The sequence below is a fragment of the Lampetra fluviatilis genome, chromosome 5 (genome assembly GCF_964198595.1).
Source record: "Lampetra fluviatilis chromosome 5, kcLamFluv1.1, whole genome shotgun sequence".
Classification (NCBI taxonomy): Eukaryota; Metazoa; Chordata; class Hyperoartia; order Petromyzontiformes; family Petromyzontidae; genus Lampetra; species Lampetra fluviatilis.
Window position 1 is genome coordinate 4,009,668 of NC_136279.1, and position 17,293 is coordinate 4,026,960.

General features: G+C 50.0%; 1 protein-coding gene across 1 annotated transcript; it reads left to right on the top strand.

Moving 5' to 3' along the window:
- The first annotated feature begins 2,793 nt into the window (after positions 1–2,793).
- On the top strand, positions 2,794–17,021 carry LOC144932188 (myogenic factor 5-like). Its single transcript, XM_078856140.1, has 3 exons — positions 2,794–3,481; positions 15,298–15,370; positions 16,723–17,021. Exons 1-3 carry the CDS (start codon positions 2,891–2,893, stop codon positions 17,019–17,021), a joined length of 963 nt encoding a protein of 320 aa, XP_078712266.1. The 5' UTR covers positions 2,794–2,890.
- The last annotated feature ends 272 nt before the right edge of the window (positions 17,022–17,293 follow it).

A 17,293-nucleotide genomic window follows, 5' to 3' on the forward strand; every position in this document is an offset into this window, starting at 1 on the left:
CCAAGTCGCGTCGCGTGATTCAGATATGAAATGATATCGGATTACTCGCGAACGGGAACGAGAGCCGATTGGGTGACGCGGGTCGAGATGGGGTTCGCTCCGTTAGACCCGCAACGAGACGCATGCGCAAATATTCACTGAAAAAACACTCGCTCAGTGAGCACTAGGTACTCGTTTGAGGCTGAGTCGACCTAGGAGAGGCCCAGACATCGTTCAGATGATCATCACTGGCGTTGGTGGCCGTGCGCAGGAATTGAGCTCGGTCGCCAAGACAAAGATCCCCCGTATAGTCTCAACATACTGTTGGGGCAAGTGCTAGTAACGAGCGCCTATGAATGCTGGAACGGCATTCAACGAGGGGTTTGGTAGTCAGCACCAAGCCGGGCCGCCTTTGTCTCCCCAGTGGCGATGGTTACACATCGCACCAGGTACTCATTTGAGGCAGAGTCGACCTAGGGGAGGCCCAGAACCGGTTCAGATAATCGTCACTGGTGTTGGCTCGCTGGGTTTGTCGTGCAGCGCGCTAACCTCTACAACCACCGCTCATCAGCGCAACAGTGACACACGCGTGTACAACACCACCAAAAAAGACAAAGATCCCCCGTATAGCCTTAACAGACTATTGGGGAAAGTGCTGTTAGCGAACACATATGAAGGTCGGCACGTGACACGAGGGGGTGGGTGGCCAGCACCTCGCCCGGCCGCCTTTGTCTCCCCAGTGGCGATGTTCACACACCGCACCAGGTACTCATTTGAGTCTGAGTCGATCTAGGGGGAGGGGCAGAACCGGTTCAGATTTCCGCTACCGGTTGTTGGCCAAGTTCGTAGCGCAGCGTAGCGTTAACTGCTACACGACCGCTCCCCTAACCACCACCAAACAAAGACAAAGATCCCCCTATAGCCTTGACAGACTGTAGGGACAAGTGCTGTTAGCGAGCACCTATGAAGGCCGGAACGGTACACGAGGGGGTGGTGGCCAGCACCACGCCCGACCGCCTTTGTCTCCCCAGTGGCGATGCTTACACACCGCACCAGGTACTCATTTGAAGCTGAGTCGACCTAGGGGAGGCCCATGACCGGTTCAGATAATCGTCACCGGGTCGCCGGGTTCGTAGCGCAGCGTAGCGCTAACCGCTACACCACCGCTCCCCTAACCACCACCACCACACACATAGACGTCCTTCTCGCGCTCAGGGTGAGGAGGCTGGTGTCACAGCGCCGGTCCATTCGACACACCCCGGGCCCTCCTATAGCCACCTACACCCCCTCCTGCGCCGCGTTGTCGGAGCGGTTTCTCCTGCGGCGAAAGTTGATCCGAGAAACCGGCGAGCTGCGGAAAATCGAGGAGGAGGCGAAGGAGGAGGAGGAGGGGAGGAGGAGGAGGAACGCGCGGGCGCGGGGTATGGATGGCACGACCTCCATCACCCAACCCCCGTGTCATGTTTCATTGACAGGCACGACACGTTTTCTTGAAGAAGAGCCATTGTCCGGAACGTCGCCGTTATGTTGATTCCGTATAGGGGCAGTGTTGCAATTACAGCTGTTGTAGGATTCGTTAAGGGCTATTCCGAAATATGTTCGTTCGGTGGGGCCTTGAGATATCTCCGCGCCTAACACTTTCCTCTAAAATCTAGACAGCAATCGTTGTATTCCCGAATAACATCAACTGGTAAAAAAGAAACTGCGTTAAAGTGTTAAGTGATCGATTTGATTGCGATGGTAGCCAATCTCCCATCACGTGGCAATGTGAATTAACAACACTTACACACGTGCGTGCGTGTGTACACTAAATCGAGATTGAAGTCGCCTTTCTGCGGAGGCTTGGCGATTGTTCGTGATGGTGATCGTGACATTGGCCGTCGATCAACGGTGGTGCGACGAGGAGAGTGGGGCAGAGTTGGGATCGTAACGATCCCCATGCATGGCTCTGGCTATCGTGACCGCAGCAGTCTCTAGGCAGTGACGAAGTCAATGAAGAAGGCGACCTCGTGCCACGATGTCCTTGCTGCTCTTGCAACAGCAACAGCAGCAGCAGGACAGCGATTGTGCTTTTGATAGTTGATAGCGGTGGTGTTGGTGTTGGTGGTGGAGGAGGTTAGTGGCGTTTTGAGGGATGGCCCGGTGGGTGTGGTGGGTGGCGTGGGGTGCTCGGGGCTTCGCGAGGTCACGACGGATGAGAGACGTTCGAGCGGGTGGGGTGGGGTGGGTGGGTGGGTGGGGTGGGTGGGTGGGTGAGTGGGCATCTCTGGGCGGTGCCGCAAAACGCCGGTGTCCAAAAATAATCAGTGGGTGCCACTGAGCTGTTGAGATGTGGCGATAACCGGCCTCTACTTGACGCCCACGTGTACGTGTGTGTGTGTATATATGTTCTCGATTAAATGTTAGAAATGCGGTAGGCATTTGAACGTCGCCAAATCTCATCCGACTTATCGAACAGCTGTCGCGCGGAATGCTGAAGTCCGCCGTCTCCTCTTCTCGTCCAATTCTCGGTTGAAGCCCTCCGTTGTTTCAACTCAAGACTCGTTTAATAGTTGATACACCTACGGAACAGCACACGTACACGTACATAGAAGCACACACACACACGGGAGAAATTCGCCTCTAATAACTGTGCCGCACTGGCACGTGTGAACGTATCGGGCGGTACCTGTGCTTGCGCGAGCATTAACATTACCACCGCCGGTCATCAATCCGCACGTAATCGCGAGGCTCATCGGACTGATTAAGAATTGACGCTTCGGCCGTCGACGCTCCTGATAAGAAACACGCGAACAAAAGACGAAGAGAAAAAAATAAAGACATTTGAACAACATCAACAACATCAACAACAACTAAGAATCTTTAAAGTGCATCGCTCCACCACCACCACCGCCGCCTTCCGCCCGCCACCATGGAGCTACTGGACGGGGGCGCCGCCGGACATTTCGTCTCCGAGGCCGAGAACATCATCTACCGTGGCGAGCCGTGCTTCGGCTACGGGGACATCGACTTCCTCGACGACTTTGACCCGCGACTCGAGAGCCCGGCGGCACCCGGCGGGGCTCACCGCGGCGTGGACGACGACGATCTGATGCCATCGCCCGTCGGGGACGATCAGCACGTGCGGGCACCGCTTCACGTGGGGGGCCACCACGGTCCGGGCCCCTGCCTCCTGTGGGCTTGCAAGGCGTGCAAGCGCAAGACGAGCACCACGGACCGTCGCAAAGCCGCCACGATGCGCGAAAGGCGCCGTCTGCGCAAGGTGAACGAAGCGTTCGAGACGCTCAAGAGATGCACCTCCAGCAATCCCAGCCAGAGGCTGCCCAAGGTGGAGATTCTGCGCAACGCCATCCGCTACATCGAGGGGCTTCAGCGGCTACTGCGGCAGCAGGGAGGAGGAGGAGGTGGTGGAGGTGGTGGTGGTGAGCTGGTTGGAGGCAACCACGAGGATGGATACTCGGACGGGGGGATGTCGGGAGGGCGAGACGATGCGAGTGGAACGGTGAGTTGCGTGGTGCATGTGTGTAAGTGTGTGCGTGTGTGAGTGTGTGCGTGTTGAATGTTGTGAGTGTGTGAGAGTGTGTGAGAGTGTGTGAGTGTGTGCGTGTGTGAGTGTGTGTGTGTGCGTGTGTGAGTGTGTGCGTGTTGAATGTTGTGAGTGTGTGAGAGTGTGTGAGAGTGTGTGAGTGTGTGCGTGTGTGAGTGTGTATGTGTGAGTGTGTGCGTGTGTGAAAGTGTGTGAGAGTGTGAGTGTTGAGTGTGTGAGTGTGTGTGTGTTCAGTGTGTGTGAGTGTGTGAGTGTGTGTGTGTGAGTGTGTGAGTGTGTGCGTGTTGAGTGTGTGAGTGTGTGAGTGTGTGCGTGTTGAGTGTGTGAGTGTGTGAGTGGGTGCGTGGTGAGTGTGTGAGTGTGTGGAGTGTGTGAGTGTGTGAGTGTGTGAGCGTGTGAGTGTTGAGTGTGTGAGTGTGTGAGTGTTGAGTGTGTGAGTGTTGAGAGTGTGAGTGTGTGAGTGTGTGAGTGTGTGGAGTGTGTGAGTGTGTGAGTGTGTGAGTGTTGAGTGTGTGAGTGTTGAGAGTGTTGAGAGTGTGAGTGTGTGAGTGTGTGAGTGTTGAGTGTGTGAGTGTTGAGTGTGTGAGTGTGTAAGTGGGTGCGTGGTGAGTGTGTGAGAGTGTGAGTGTTGAGTGTGTGAGTGTGTGCGTGTTGAGTGTGTGAGTGTTGAGTGTGTGAGTGTGTGAGTGTGTGGAGTGTGTGAGTGTGTGAGTGTGTGAGCGTGTGAGTGTTGAGTGTGTGAGTGTGTGAGTGTTGAGTGTGTGAGTGCTGAGAGTGTGAGTGTGTGAGTGTGTGAGTGTGTGAGTGTGAGTGTGTGAGTGTGTGAGTGTTGAGTGTGTGAGTGTTGAGAGTGTGAGTGTGTGAGTGTGTGAGTGTTGAGAGTGTTGAGAGTGTGAGTGTGTGAGTGTGTGAGTGTTGAGTGTGTGAGTGTTGAGAGTGTGAGTGTGTGAGTGTGTGAGTGTTGAGAGTGTGATTTTGAGTGTGTGAGTGTGTGAGTGTGTGCGTGTTGAGTGTGTGATTGTGTGCGTGTTGAGTGTGTGAGTGTTGAGTGTGTTGAGTGTGTGCGTGGTGAGTGTGTGAGTGTGAGTGTTGAGTGTGTGAGTGTGTGCGTGTTGAGTGTGTGTGTTGAGAGTGTGAGTATGTGTGGTGAGTATGTTGAGTGTGTGTGCTTGTTGAGTGTGTGAGCGTTGTGAGTGTGTGAGTGTTGAGTGTGTGCGTGTGCGCGTTGATTGTGTGAGAGTGTGAGTGTTGAGAGTGTGAGTGTGTGTGGCGAGTGTGTGAGTGTGTGAGTGTTGAGTGTGTGAGTGTTGAGTGTGTGCGTGTGCGTGTTGAGTGTGTGTGTGTTGAGAGTGTGTGAGTGTTGTGAGTGAGTGTTGAGTGTGTGTGAGTGTTGAGTGTGTGCGGGTTGAGTGTTGTGAGTGTGTGGGAGTGTGTGCGTGTTGAGCGTGTGTTGTGAGTGTGTGAGTGTGTTGTGAGTGAGTGTGTGGTGAGAGTGTGTGTGTGAGTGTTGAGTGTGTGCGTGTTGAGTGTGTGTGAGTGTGTGTGAGTGTTGTGAGTGCGTGTTGAGTGTGTGAGTGAGAGTGTGTGAGTGTGTTGTGAGTGTTGTGAGTGTGTGAGTGTGTTGTGAGTGAGTGTGTGGTGAGAGATTGTGAGTGAGTGTAGAGTGTGTTTGTGTGTGAGAGTGTGTCGAAGTGTGTGCGTGTTGAGTGGTGTGAGTGTGTGGGAGTGTGTGCGTGTTGAGTGTGTGAGAGTGTGTGAGTGTGTTGTGAGTGTTGTGAGTTTGTGAGTGTGTTGTGAGTGGGTGTGTGGTGAGAGTGTGTGAGTGAGTGTAGAGTGTGTTTGTGTGTGAGAGTGTTCGCTTGGGGTGCTGGGGAGCGAGTTCGATTCCCGCTCACGACCAACACCAAGTGACGATTCTTTGAACCGTTCCTGGGCCTCCCCTAGGTCTACTCGGCCTCAAATGAGCACCCGGTGCGGTGTGTAGTGAACATCGCCACTGGGGAGACATAGGCGGGCGGGTGTTGTTGTGGCCACCCACCCCCTCGTGTGCCGTGCCGACCTTTATAGGTGCTGCTACTCGCTAACAGCACTTGCCGTTACAGTCTGTTAAGGCCACACGTGGGGGGGGGGATCTTTGTTGTTGGTGGTGGTGGTAGTGTACCCGGGGCCTCGAGTAGGTCGACTCAGACTCAAATGAGAACCTGGTGCGGTGTGTAAGCATCGCCACTGGAGAGATAAAGGCGGTCGGGCGTGGTGCTGGCGATCCACCCCCTCGTGTGCCGTGCCTGCCTTCATAGGTGCTCGCTAACAGCACTTGCCCCAATAGTCTGTTAAGGCTATACGGGGGATCTTTTGATATATGTATATGTGTGTCAGTGTCTATGTAAGTGCATATATATGTGTATGTTTATATTAGTGTATGTATGTGTGTTGGTGTCTATGCGTCTTGAGTGTATATGTGTCTACTTATATATGTGTGTACTATGTGTGTAAGTAAATACGTGAAATGAAATCACGAACACGAATAAACTCTGACCGCTTCGTGATCAACGTTCAAGAATGTGCGCTCGTGTTTTCCCCACTCCGTCCATGGGGGTGTCAATAAGCAGAAAATCGGAGACGGATCAAGAAGGTAATGGGGGGGGTGGGGGGGCACCGCGTTAGTCAACATCCAAAGGTGGCCTAGGTAGGCAATGGTAGTGGTGGTGGTGAAGTTGGGGTTGGGAAATGCTGAAGGCGCTGGGCATTTGACATTTCCGACGTCACGGACTGGCAACGAGAAGAAATGAGGACGGGGGAATCGTCGCCATCGCGCACAAAGGCGGACGGGTGGGTCAGGAGCGGCGCTTTCAGAGGCGCGCTTCTGCAGCCGTCTGGAACGTTCTCCGAATTCCGATATTGGGAAGGCCGCTGCTGGAGCTATGATGCACTTTTAAATCATGTAGATTGAAAAACCAAATTTCTTTAGAACTTATTTTTTTGCGTTTGTCTTCTCCTTCCGCACGCACCTCCGATTAGCACGGTTGGCTACGTACGGTGCGAAAGAAGCTCAACATTCATACAATGTGAAGGGTTTTGATTTACTCAAACGAAGTCAATACATTAACGCAATATAACAATATCGAAAATGTCACTTATTTAACAGGGGATTGATATAATGGTTATCGCGATCAGTCTTAAGAGTTTTGCCAGTACATAAATTACGAAAAAATAATATGGGCAAAACAGAAGGCATGCACTGGTTTCAAGGTTATTGGCGATGATCAGCATGTCACGGCTCTGAACTCTTCCCAGTGAATGCACTGCGTGTATATCCTGCTTCGCAGTTAAGGTGAGTACGGTTGGCTACGTACGGTGCGAGAGAAGTTCAACGTAACATACGTAAGTCAGTGGTCTCTCCTGGTTGTCATTCGCAAGGGCTTAGGGCATTGTGCTGCCTGCGTCAGGGTCCATATATGACCCCAAAATTACTTATTTGGGATTAAAGACACAGCAGCTGTAGCAGCAGCAGCAATCACCCTCCCACTGAGAGCAGGCTCATGGCCCTGGTCACTCTTGCGATTGACACGCATCCTGGTCTCACCTGACCAAAGAAATAAACTTGGATTTTTATTTAAAGGAGTAATATATATATTTTTTTACTTTTTTTTTAAACACGCTTTTATGAAATGTACTAGTAATGGAAGAACTCCACGAAGTGGCCCCGAAGCTTGCCACAACGTAAGGAACCGTGGGGCAATTAGACCCAAGCCGAAACATAACATATACAAAATATTGTTTAAAAATGTTTTTTTTTAATGATAGAATATAGTATTGCCATCAGTATGACATAAATATACCAAGTTTGCAGTCGATACCACATTGGGAAGTGGGTTAAAATTTATATAAAAGATTTAAAGATACAACAACAGTGAGTTAAATAAAAGCTGTACGCACTGACATCCGTGTATGTATATGCAATGTTGAACTGAACTTTTTTCGCACCGTACGCAACCAACCAGTTCAGGTATATGTGTATATGTGTGTATGGTGTACGTGGAGCGGTTCGATTCCCACTCACGGCCGACACCAGTCACAATTATCTGGACCGGATCTAGTCCTCCCCTAGGTCGACTCAGCCTCAAATGAGTATCTGGTGCTGTGTGGAAACATCGCCAATGGGGAGACAAAGACGGTCGGGCGTGGTCCTAACAGCACTTGCCTCTACAGTCTGCTCAGGCTATACGGGGGATCTTTGTGTCGATTGCCGTGCCGGCCTTCGTTCAATGCTTGCCCCAACAGTCTGTTAAAAAGTCACCCCACGGGGGCGTCTTTGTCTTTGTGTTGTGTTAATGGGGGTAGGACAGTTAAATTGCAGTAACCCACCGAGATGTGCTTCTCCAATCAACATCATCTTGGCATTTCAGTCCATTTGCCACGCCGCACGTCCCACACCCTCTCTAATGAATCGCCAATAAATTAACAATAAATTAACAGGTCGGCGAGCAGACGAATTGGTGGTGGGTGGTTGGTGGGGTGTTGGCGGGGAGTGGATGAATGCCCACGGGATATTCGCGACAATCGGCGAGTTCGCGTGTGCGAGAGTCTGAACCTCATCCTGCTCCCCACCACGTGAATGCATTGGCAGGACGCCGCCGGCGGTGTTCGATTGAAGCAGAAACGACGGAGGGGAAAGTGGGGTGGCAAGGAGGAGGGAGGTCTAAGGATGTTAAGAAAAAAGAAAGGAAAGACGGACGCCTTTTAAGACAGACATGACAACACAAAGAGACACCACCAACAACATCAACACGAAGATAATTGGCGACTCGGAGCGGACTTAATGAAGCCCGCTGGATTTATCTCTCATCCAGAGGTCGTCTTCATCTCCCCCGCTTCCTTCCGTCCAACCAGCAGCGCTTGTCGAACCTCTTTTGCACCGTACCTAGCCGACTCGGAGGTGCAGATGAGTACACACGAGTACTAAACAAAGATCCCCCGTGTAGCCTTAACAGACTGTAGGGGCAAGTGCTGTTAGCGAGCAGCACCTACGAAGGCCGGCACGGCACACGAAGGGGGTGGGGTTTGGCCAACACCACGCCCGGCCGCCTTTGTCTCACCCAGTGGCGATGTTTCATTTGAGGCCGAGTCGATCTAGGGGGAGGCCCAGGTACCGATTCAGATAATCGTCACTTGGTGTGGCGCCGTGAGCGGGAATCGAACTCGGGTGGCCGGGTTCGTAGCGCTACCCGCTACACTACACGAGTACATTACACACAGACACATCCACAGGTACTGCTATCGACTGGCTGTGGTGTTACTCATTTTGCGGTGGGGTAAAGTTCGGGCACTTCCATCTATTTCGAAACGTCCGGTCAGCGTGGAAGAGTAGGCCAAATACCCTCTGGAGCGGCCCTCTAGACTAGGATGGCCCTTCCGATAGCAGTGGCGTGAGCAGGGAATTGCAGGGCTGCGCATTTCTCCTTCATGTTCTTTTCACAAACAGACATACGCGCGCACACTCTTTACTATATTGTGTCTTAATTGAAACTATGGCGCTATGTGACTTAACAATTTAAAATATAAAATGAAAATGCTATTTCGTGAGGCCCTCTGAAGCTGTGGGCCCTGGACAAATGTTGCATTTTCCCCTGCGCCCCCCCCCCCCCGCGCCCCCCTAACTCCGGCCCTGCCGGCAACACGAAAACTGAGCACGTGGCGCGTGTGATGTTGTGGGGAGCGGTGGCGCAGTGCTTAGCGCAACCTGCGCACAGTCAGTGAACAGCTCCTGGGCCTCTCCGTAGGCTGACTCAGCCTCGAATGAGTACCTGGTGCGGTGTGTAAACATCGCCACTGGGGAGACAAAGGCGGTCGGGCGCGTTGCTACCCCCCCCCCGCTCGTGTGCCGTTCCGGCCTCCATATGTGCTACTCGCTAACAGCACTTGCCCCAATCGTCTGTTCATACTATTCGGGGGATCTTTGCATGTGTCCTTGTCCCAGGGTGTGATGCACTGCTATTCACCCCCCCTCCCCACCTCGTGTTAGATTTCTTGGTCACACCACCGATGATAAGCAGTGACACCGAGATCGACTCAATATAATACGAGCACTGGGGCCACAAACATCAGGCCTATGAAGACAAAGACGGTCCGCCCTACGTGGTGGTGGTGGTGGTGAACACGCTGCTACCTCGAACGCTTGCGCCGAGCTCACTGGCAGCATGTGCCCTATAACAAGGTTATTGGGGGGGGGGGGGTTCTTTGTCTTTGCGAGCCACGCTACTAACGATTCCAGCTCACGGCCACCAACACCAATGATGATTATCCGAAACCAGTTCCGGGCCTCATCTAGGTCGACTCAGCCTCAAATCACTACCGGAGGCGATGTGTAAACGCTGCCAATCGGGAAACAAAGGCGGCCGCGCGTGGTGCTGACCACTCATCACCTCGTGTGTCGTGCCGGCCTTCATAGGTGCTCGCTAACAGCAACTGCCCCAACAGCATGTGAAGGCTATACGGGGGATCTTTGTCATTATATTAATTGCGTATGTGTGTGCTTATATGGTTGTGTGTATTTTCGTGTGAAGGATGTACCTATGACTCAACCGCCCTTAATTGTGCCCAATCGCACCAAGATCGTGTAAGCTAAGTTGACACGACATCTGTGAAATACAGCCTCGTAACTCATCGGCTTACCGCAGCATAAATAAATATTCTGATGCTGTACTTGTACTGGAGGACTTGCCACGGAATACTCGGAGTTGACGGCGTAGGTCGCACGGTGGCCATGGGTTGGCAGCAGAGTGACCGCAGTTGACTGAATTCATCTTCTTCTTGGTTCTTTCGGTAAAGTCACGTAGAAGGGAAATAATAAAATAATAAATAATAAAACAATAAATAATTCTCACGACGTTTCGGCTACAACATAAGCAGCCGTCCTCAGGTGAAGAAACAGAGCTGTCGGAAAGACAGCGTCCCAATGTTTCTTCACCTGAGGACGGCTGCTTGTGTTGTGGCCGAAACGTCGTGAGAATTTTTTTTATTTTATTATGTTTTATTTTTATTATTTTATAATGTTTTATTTTTATTATTGTATTATTTCCCTTCTACGTGACTTTACCGAAAGAACCAAGAAGATGAATCCCTGCAGTCACGAAAGCTTAAAATCGAAGTTTAATTAATCTTGTCTTGAGCTCTGAATGTTATCACTCCCCACGTAAAGCCAAACAAGTACTCACTCACGGGATTGACTAAACATATGAAATGCTGGACTCTTGCAAGTCATCGGATGACAGGTGTATATCATCATTGGTACCCGCTCCTACTGGACATCTATGAAAAATAGCTTTATAGCTCATATAATTCCTCCAGAATAAATATATCAATATTTTGATTAATGATTCTGATCATTATCGATCATGTGCGTTGGCCTACACCTGTACCCCAGTGGGTTATGTGCGGGATTGGTGGATCACACAAAGATTACCGTGTACATGCGCTCAATTCCCACGCGTCCGATCGAGTAGAGGTTCCTAGATTTGTCAAAACTCCCAAACCCACTGGGCCGAGATGTGACCCAGTTGAGGGAGGGGTGGGGGGATGTCTTTCCCCCTCTTGACAGTGTCTCACTAAAAAAAGTGCTTAAGGAAATCTACAGACCTGACCCCGTGTGTCTAGAGATTATATCGTCTCATTTTTTCCCGTAAGCGTCGCTGCTGTGCCCTTTCTTTCACCGGGAGATGAAACCCGTGAAACAGCATTTGCTTCTTCTGCAAAGGTGACCCGGGATGAACCGACACCGTTTGAAGAACACAATAATTCGACGGTGTTCATAGGGAAGGTGCTGCGTGTCACTTTATCAAGGAGGGCATTAAAGAGTGCTTTGTGATTGCAGTTTCCATCTCTTCAGCAACGCTGGCAGTGCCATACGGCTCTGAACCTCCAAGAAACCTCGTCATCCCGTAGGTGTGAACCATTGTAGATTTTGCAAATCTGCATGTTGGCTTCTCTCGTTGAGCTGCAACTCTTACTCCATTATCCAAGGTCCCTTGGGAGGTCTGGACTGAGTCACAGCACAGCTTTAAGCAGCTGCGTGAGCCACCGTCCTGTCACTCGTGTCCCCTCTGCGTTGGGAGGGGGTGAGGATGATCAATTTCTCACTTACGACGTTCATCGGCTAGCTATGGTGGCGTTGAATTGGATCCGATGTGGATGACTCCTGTCACAGTCGTAGGAATGGCAGATGCGCATTGCAGATGACCAGCCAATGGTGAGTGAACAGATGAGCTCCAATGGTAGGCTCCGGTGTCAAGAGCATGGGCTCGCATTTGAGGTTCTGCCACTACTTAGCTCAAATGTTCTTTCTTGGATCCAACGTGTATCTAAGCTGATGCTTCACATTGCCAGAACAGGTGTTTACAAGCCCACGGACTGCATAGAAGTATAATCGTCTCCTACTGTCATTGTTGAGCTGATCTGGCCCATACTTTCCAATCACTCTCATCCAAGTGCTAACGTCATAACCCACTCGGGCATTAAAGTCATCTAATAATATAACTCGATCCCAAGGGGCCACTTTAGCCAATACCTGGCACACGAGGTCACAGAAGGCATCTTTCTCGTTTGCTTTGCCCGCATCCCTCCACGGATGTTTACCTTCAGTGAGGGCACAGGCAACCACCATCGCCACTATTCCACACCTCACGTTGATTGACAAGCAGGCATCCAACTGCCTCCCACCACATCTCACTACCACTCCTCTGGAACGCGTTAATTCCTTTATTTTGAGGAAGAATGGAGCCGAATCCCAATGCTATAAATGGACCCTCGGCCTGAATTCGAGATCCGCACCACCGTTTCAAAGGGCAACAACGGAAAGTACAAATCGAATCCCAACTCCGGTAAGCCATCAATTCCCACACCGCATACAAGACAAAGGAGTATATTCGCGTATCGTCTGGCATTGTGACTCCTTAGAGCCTGTGTAGATTCTGATTCTAAATCATCGAATCGGAAACTAAATCATTGGATCAGCCAATGAGGACGTGATCGGATCTTGATTTGAAGATTTCGTGACTGCAGGAATCCATACTCTTTGGTTCTTTCGGTAAAGTCACGTGGGTAGAAATAAAATCAAACAAATCACGACGTTTCGATCGCAGCACAAGGCCTACTTCGGCATTATCTTGCTATGGTTGTTCCACCTGATTAAGATTGCTTGTGTTGCGATCGAAACGTCGTGATTTGTTTGATTTTATTTATACCTACGTGACTTTACCGAAAGAACCAAAGAGTACGTGGTCGGATGTTTAGGTTTTTTGTTTTGTTACACGGGTGCTCCCTCCTATCACTAAGCAGTACGGTGAATCATCTTCTTGGTTCTTTCGGAAAAGTCACGTAGAATGGAAATAATAAAATAATATTTTTTTATGTTTTATTTTTATTACTTTATTATTTCCATTCTACGTGACTTTACCGAAAGAACCAAGAAGATGAATCCCTGCAGTCACGAAAGCTTTAAATCGAAACAGTACGGTGAAGTATGCTCAACAGCCCCATGACGAGAGGTCTTCATCCAGCAGTGGCTTGAACAAAAGGAATGTACATTTTTTTCCTTGTTATTACTACTATTACTGTTATGGCAATTATGTAGGCAACGTAGCAGCTGCGTCGCTGTGTGGGCACGGTATGCGGCTGTCCACGTGTGCGACAGCTGTTCTTGATGTCCAGGAGAATGTGTGTGTGTGGGGGCGGTGTAATAGGGTTTCAAAGACGACAGCGATAACATGGCCTATAATACAGATATAAACACGTTCGGGAAAAAGAAAAAAGAAAACCATGCGTAGGCATGGATTATGTGACGCTTTCCAGCATGCCCGTTGTCTTCGGAAGTGCTGAATTAGCCGCACGAAAGCCGGTGGATAGCTGTAGGGGCAATTCGCGTTTGAATATTTGCGAATACAGGAGTCGGGGTTTTTTTGTTTGTTCCCCTCCCCAGGTTTGGGGTCTCTCTAAAACATTGGGGAAATTAATTCTAGATTTGAAACTTTCGTGACTGCAAGGATTCATATTCTTAGGTTTTTTTGGTAAAGTCACGTAGGTAAAACATCAAAATTATTTTATTTATTTTATTTTATTGGGCAAATTCTTGGATCCATGTTGGGCGGCTTTCAATCGGCGACGTCTCTAATGGGTAGATAGTCTCAACTTGAGTCTGTCGTCGTCTCGTTCGTCTCGGATCGTCTCGGCGAGAGAGTGAACGTTCCTCCCTCGCCCCCTACAGACGGACAGAGCAAATGCGTGGACGATTTCAATCGTACGGAAATTGGAAAGCGTTTTGAATGTCTGGATATAATACGTTCAATATCGAGCAAAGCAATTGTATACATAGATGCCTATATGCACTTGTAGAAGTACGTATTGTATATTTCCCGGGCATTCTGTCAGGCATAGCACTTGAGTAATTTCCGAGTTTTTTGCCGAGTTTATGGGCTCATTCTGGCTGGAAGGAGCCATGTGGAAAGTTTGGTATGAATTATGACTTCCTATAGCAGCAGGTGCTGCTATTCCCGTGAACTTCACTCGTTCTTACACCCATGTTGCGCACTTGGTCTACCAGCCAAACTGTGTCGTCTCATCCACACTGTGTCCCACCACCATCCACCACCACCACCACACTGTGTCCCACCACCACCATCCACCACCACCACCACACTGTGTCCCACCACCACCATCCACCACCACCACCACACTGTGTCCCACCACCACCATCCACCACCACCACCACACTGTGTCCCACCACCACCATCCACCACCACCACCACACTGTGTCCCACCACCACCATCCACCACCACCACCACCACACTGTGTCCCACCACCACCATCCACCACCACCACCACACTGCATGCAGGTCACGATAACGCCCTCACCCACTCACTCACCCGCCACAACACTCCTCTGCATGATTCTTCCTTCGCACTGCTCAATTTTTGGAATTCCCTCCCATCGTCTGTCCTGTACCGTATTCCCACGGCATTATCATCTTGCGCAGAATTCAAGACGCGTGCAAACTCTTTATCTATCGCAAATTCGATCGTACTGTGTTGTCAATGACCGCTTGAGCCTTCAGGCCTGTGAAAGAATGACCCACGAAAGATAAACCCATGATGACTTTTGGCTTAGATCGGAAGAAAAAAAGCCAGTGACCAAAAAGTTTTGCCAATCGCGACGATGAGCGTGGGGGGGGGGGCGCCCCCTGGCGGACACAGCGGGGGACATCGCCAAACAAGTGTGGAGTGAACAGGAAATTGAGATTGAACAGGAGAGGTTTTAATAACCATACGGTTTAGAATATCTATATTTCTGTAAATATCAGCTTGTCACATAGGGCGGGCTGGCTGGCTTGGTAATGGCTTGCGTGTATATTGAATCATGTACATACCCGTGGTCACAATGCATGTTTGCGTGACGAAAGCTTCGCTTGCTCCACAAATGAGCGAGGATTTTAAAATGTGGCCGAATGACAGCCATTCCTGGTGGCATTGGAAAGGGGTTAAAGCGACACAGTGAGATGTTTATGACTCGAGACATTTCGAGGAATAACACAATCTAATTGAGAATTTGTGGTTGTAACAGACATCGAAGGTTCCCTGTAAGTTACTCAAGTGGTTTTTTTTACAATATAGCAACCATAATCCCCAACTGCAAAAAATTAACTTGGCAGGAGCTGAATGATAATAGAGTATGGTACTGTATATATATATGTTTTAAAGTCACGGTGCTTTGTTTTATCAGACGGAGTGTGGACGAGTGGCGTTTGGAAGATCAGACACGGACTACGGAGGCCAATACAACTCCCCCGTGCTTGGTAAGGCTGATACACACACAGGCACATTGGAGACACACGTAACAAAGGCATGCGCTCATTGGAGGCACACAAACACACACACAGTGCCCGTGGCACGCACACTTTGTGTTATTATTATTACTGCTACTATACATGTTTACCCAGGAAAGCCCCATTGAGCATCACGACTCGTTTTAAGGAGAGTCCTGTCAATTTTTTTTTTACAGTAGAGGAGCAATGATTGTTGCGTAGATTTTAATCGAGTAATTAACGTAAAAAAATTGGCAAATTTAGACCACGTGCTCATCGTACTGCCTTTGAATATCATAAAAACACATGCACCTCTCCTTGCTTTGTTCGGAATACTTTTCAGCTTTATTTCATTTGTTTCTGTTAATGTCTATTTATCCTGAACCATATGTCATAGGCAGGTAGTAAACACTGATTTGAAAACTGTCTTCTGTCGGCACGTTGGTACGTATGTCAATGGGACCCTTTTCGGCGGTATCAAGATGATGAGAAACAAGAATCGGGGATTTACCCTCTCCGGCAATAATACAGGAGGTGTCAGGATGTTCAAACACCAAATCGACACCTACTGAAAGGCATTACGGCTGCATTAAAAATCAGTGCAAATATTGTTATCAAAGCAAGTAGTTTTTCAACGTCTTTTCACGAGCATGTGTGGTGAATGCAGACTTGATGCCTTCCAATAGGTGTCTATTTTGTTGTTTGGTCATCTTAACACCTCCTGCATTATTGCACAAAATGGTAAAGCCTCTTATTTTAGTTTCTCATCGCATTGAATGTATGTACGTAGAACTTATTTCGCACCGTACGTAGCCAACCATGTGGTGTGGGGAAAGCACAACAAACTAAACACAAAACGTAATTCTACGGACATGCGTTTTCAATCTAGATTAAAAAGTGTACAGATTCCGTCTTTGTTTGATGGCCGGCCAAAAGATGGCTAGCATCGGTACGTTACTTCGGACGAGATTGGGCTCCACCGATGAGCACATTTGTTTACGTACGATGCGAAAGAATTTTTATTTCGATTTAAAGCTTTCGTGACTGCAGGGATTCATCTTCTTGGTTCTTTCGGTAAAGTCACGTAGCAGCCGTCCTCAGGTGAAGAACAGGTCTGACAGACCTGTTCTTCACCTGAGGACAGACCTGTTCTTCACCTGAGGACGGCTGCTTGCGTTGTGGCCGAAACGTCGTGAGAATTATTTTATTATGTTTTATTTTTATTATTTTATTATTTCCATTCTACGTGACTTTACCGAAAGAACCAAGAAGATGCGAAAGAAGTTCAGCATACATATGTACAACACAGCACGTGCGTTCCAAATCCGTCCCCTTGCGCACAGAGCCCGCCGGAGTCAAGGGTGCGCTCGTGGTGTCCAGCCTTGACTGCCTGTCCAGCATCGTGGAGCGAATCTCCAGCGAGCAGAACCCCGGACCCGCCGGCCCGCCCGTCGGTGGCGCCCCCCACGCCGGGGGGCCCCCCGGTGGGCCCCCCGGTGGGCCGGCCTACGGCCACATCCCCTCCGACGGGGGCCCGGATCCCAGCCACGGTGGAGGGACCCTCGGGGAACAGGGACCACAGTTGTGTTCCATTGGCCGAGACAACTCGATCGCCCCTACCCCTGTGTACGAGGTGTTATAACTGAAGCAAGCGAATCGGTGGGGGTGGTAGTGGGATGGGGTGGGGAACCTATGGCCCTGGGGTCAGTCAGATACGGCTCATGACTTCATTTCTTGTGGCTCTCGGCCACGCGAGGCCCACCACTTCCAAACTTGCAGGCATCTTGTACTAGAAGGGAGGGGGAGGGGGAGTTACGTTCAACCTGGCAACATCACTGCATTTCCAAGGTTCGTGCCGTCAATCACTTGTGTCACTGCCGTGATGGAAGTGGCTGAGGTGGGGACTGTATTGGT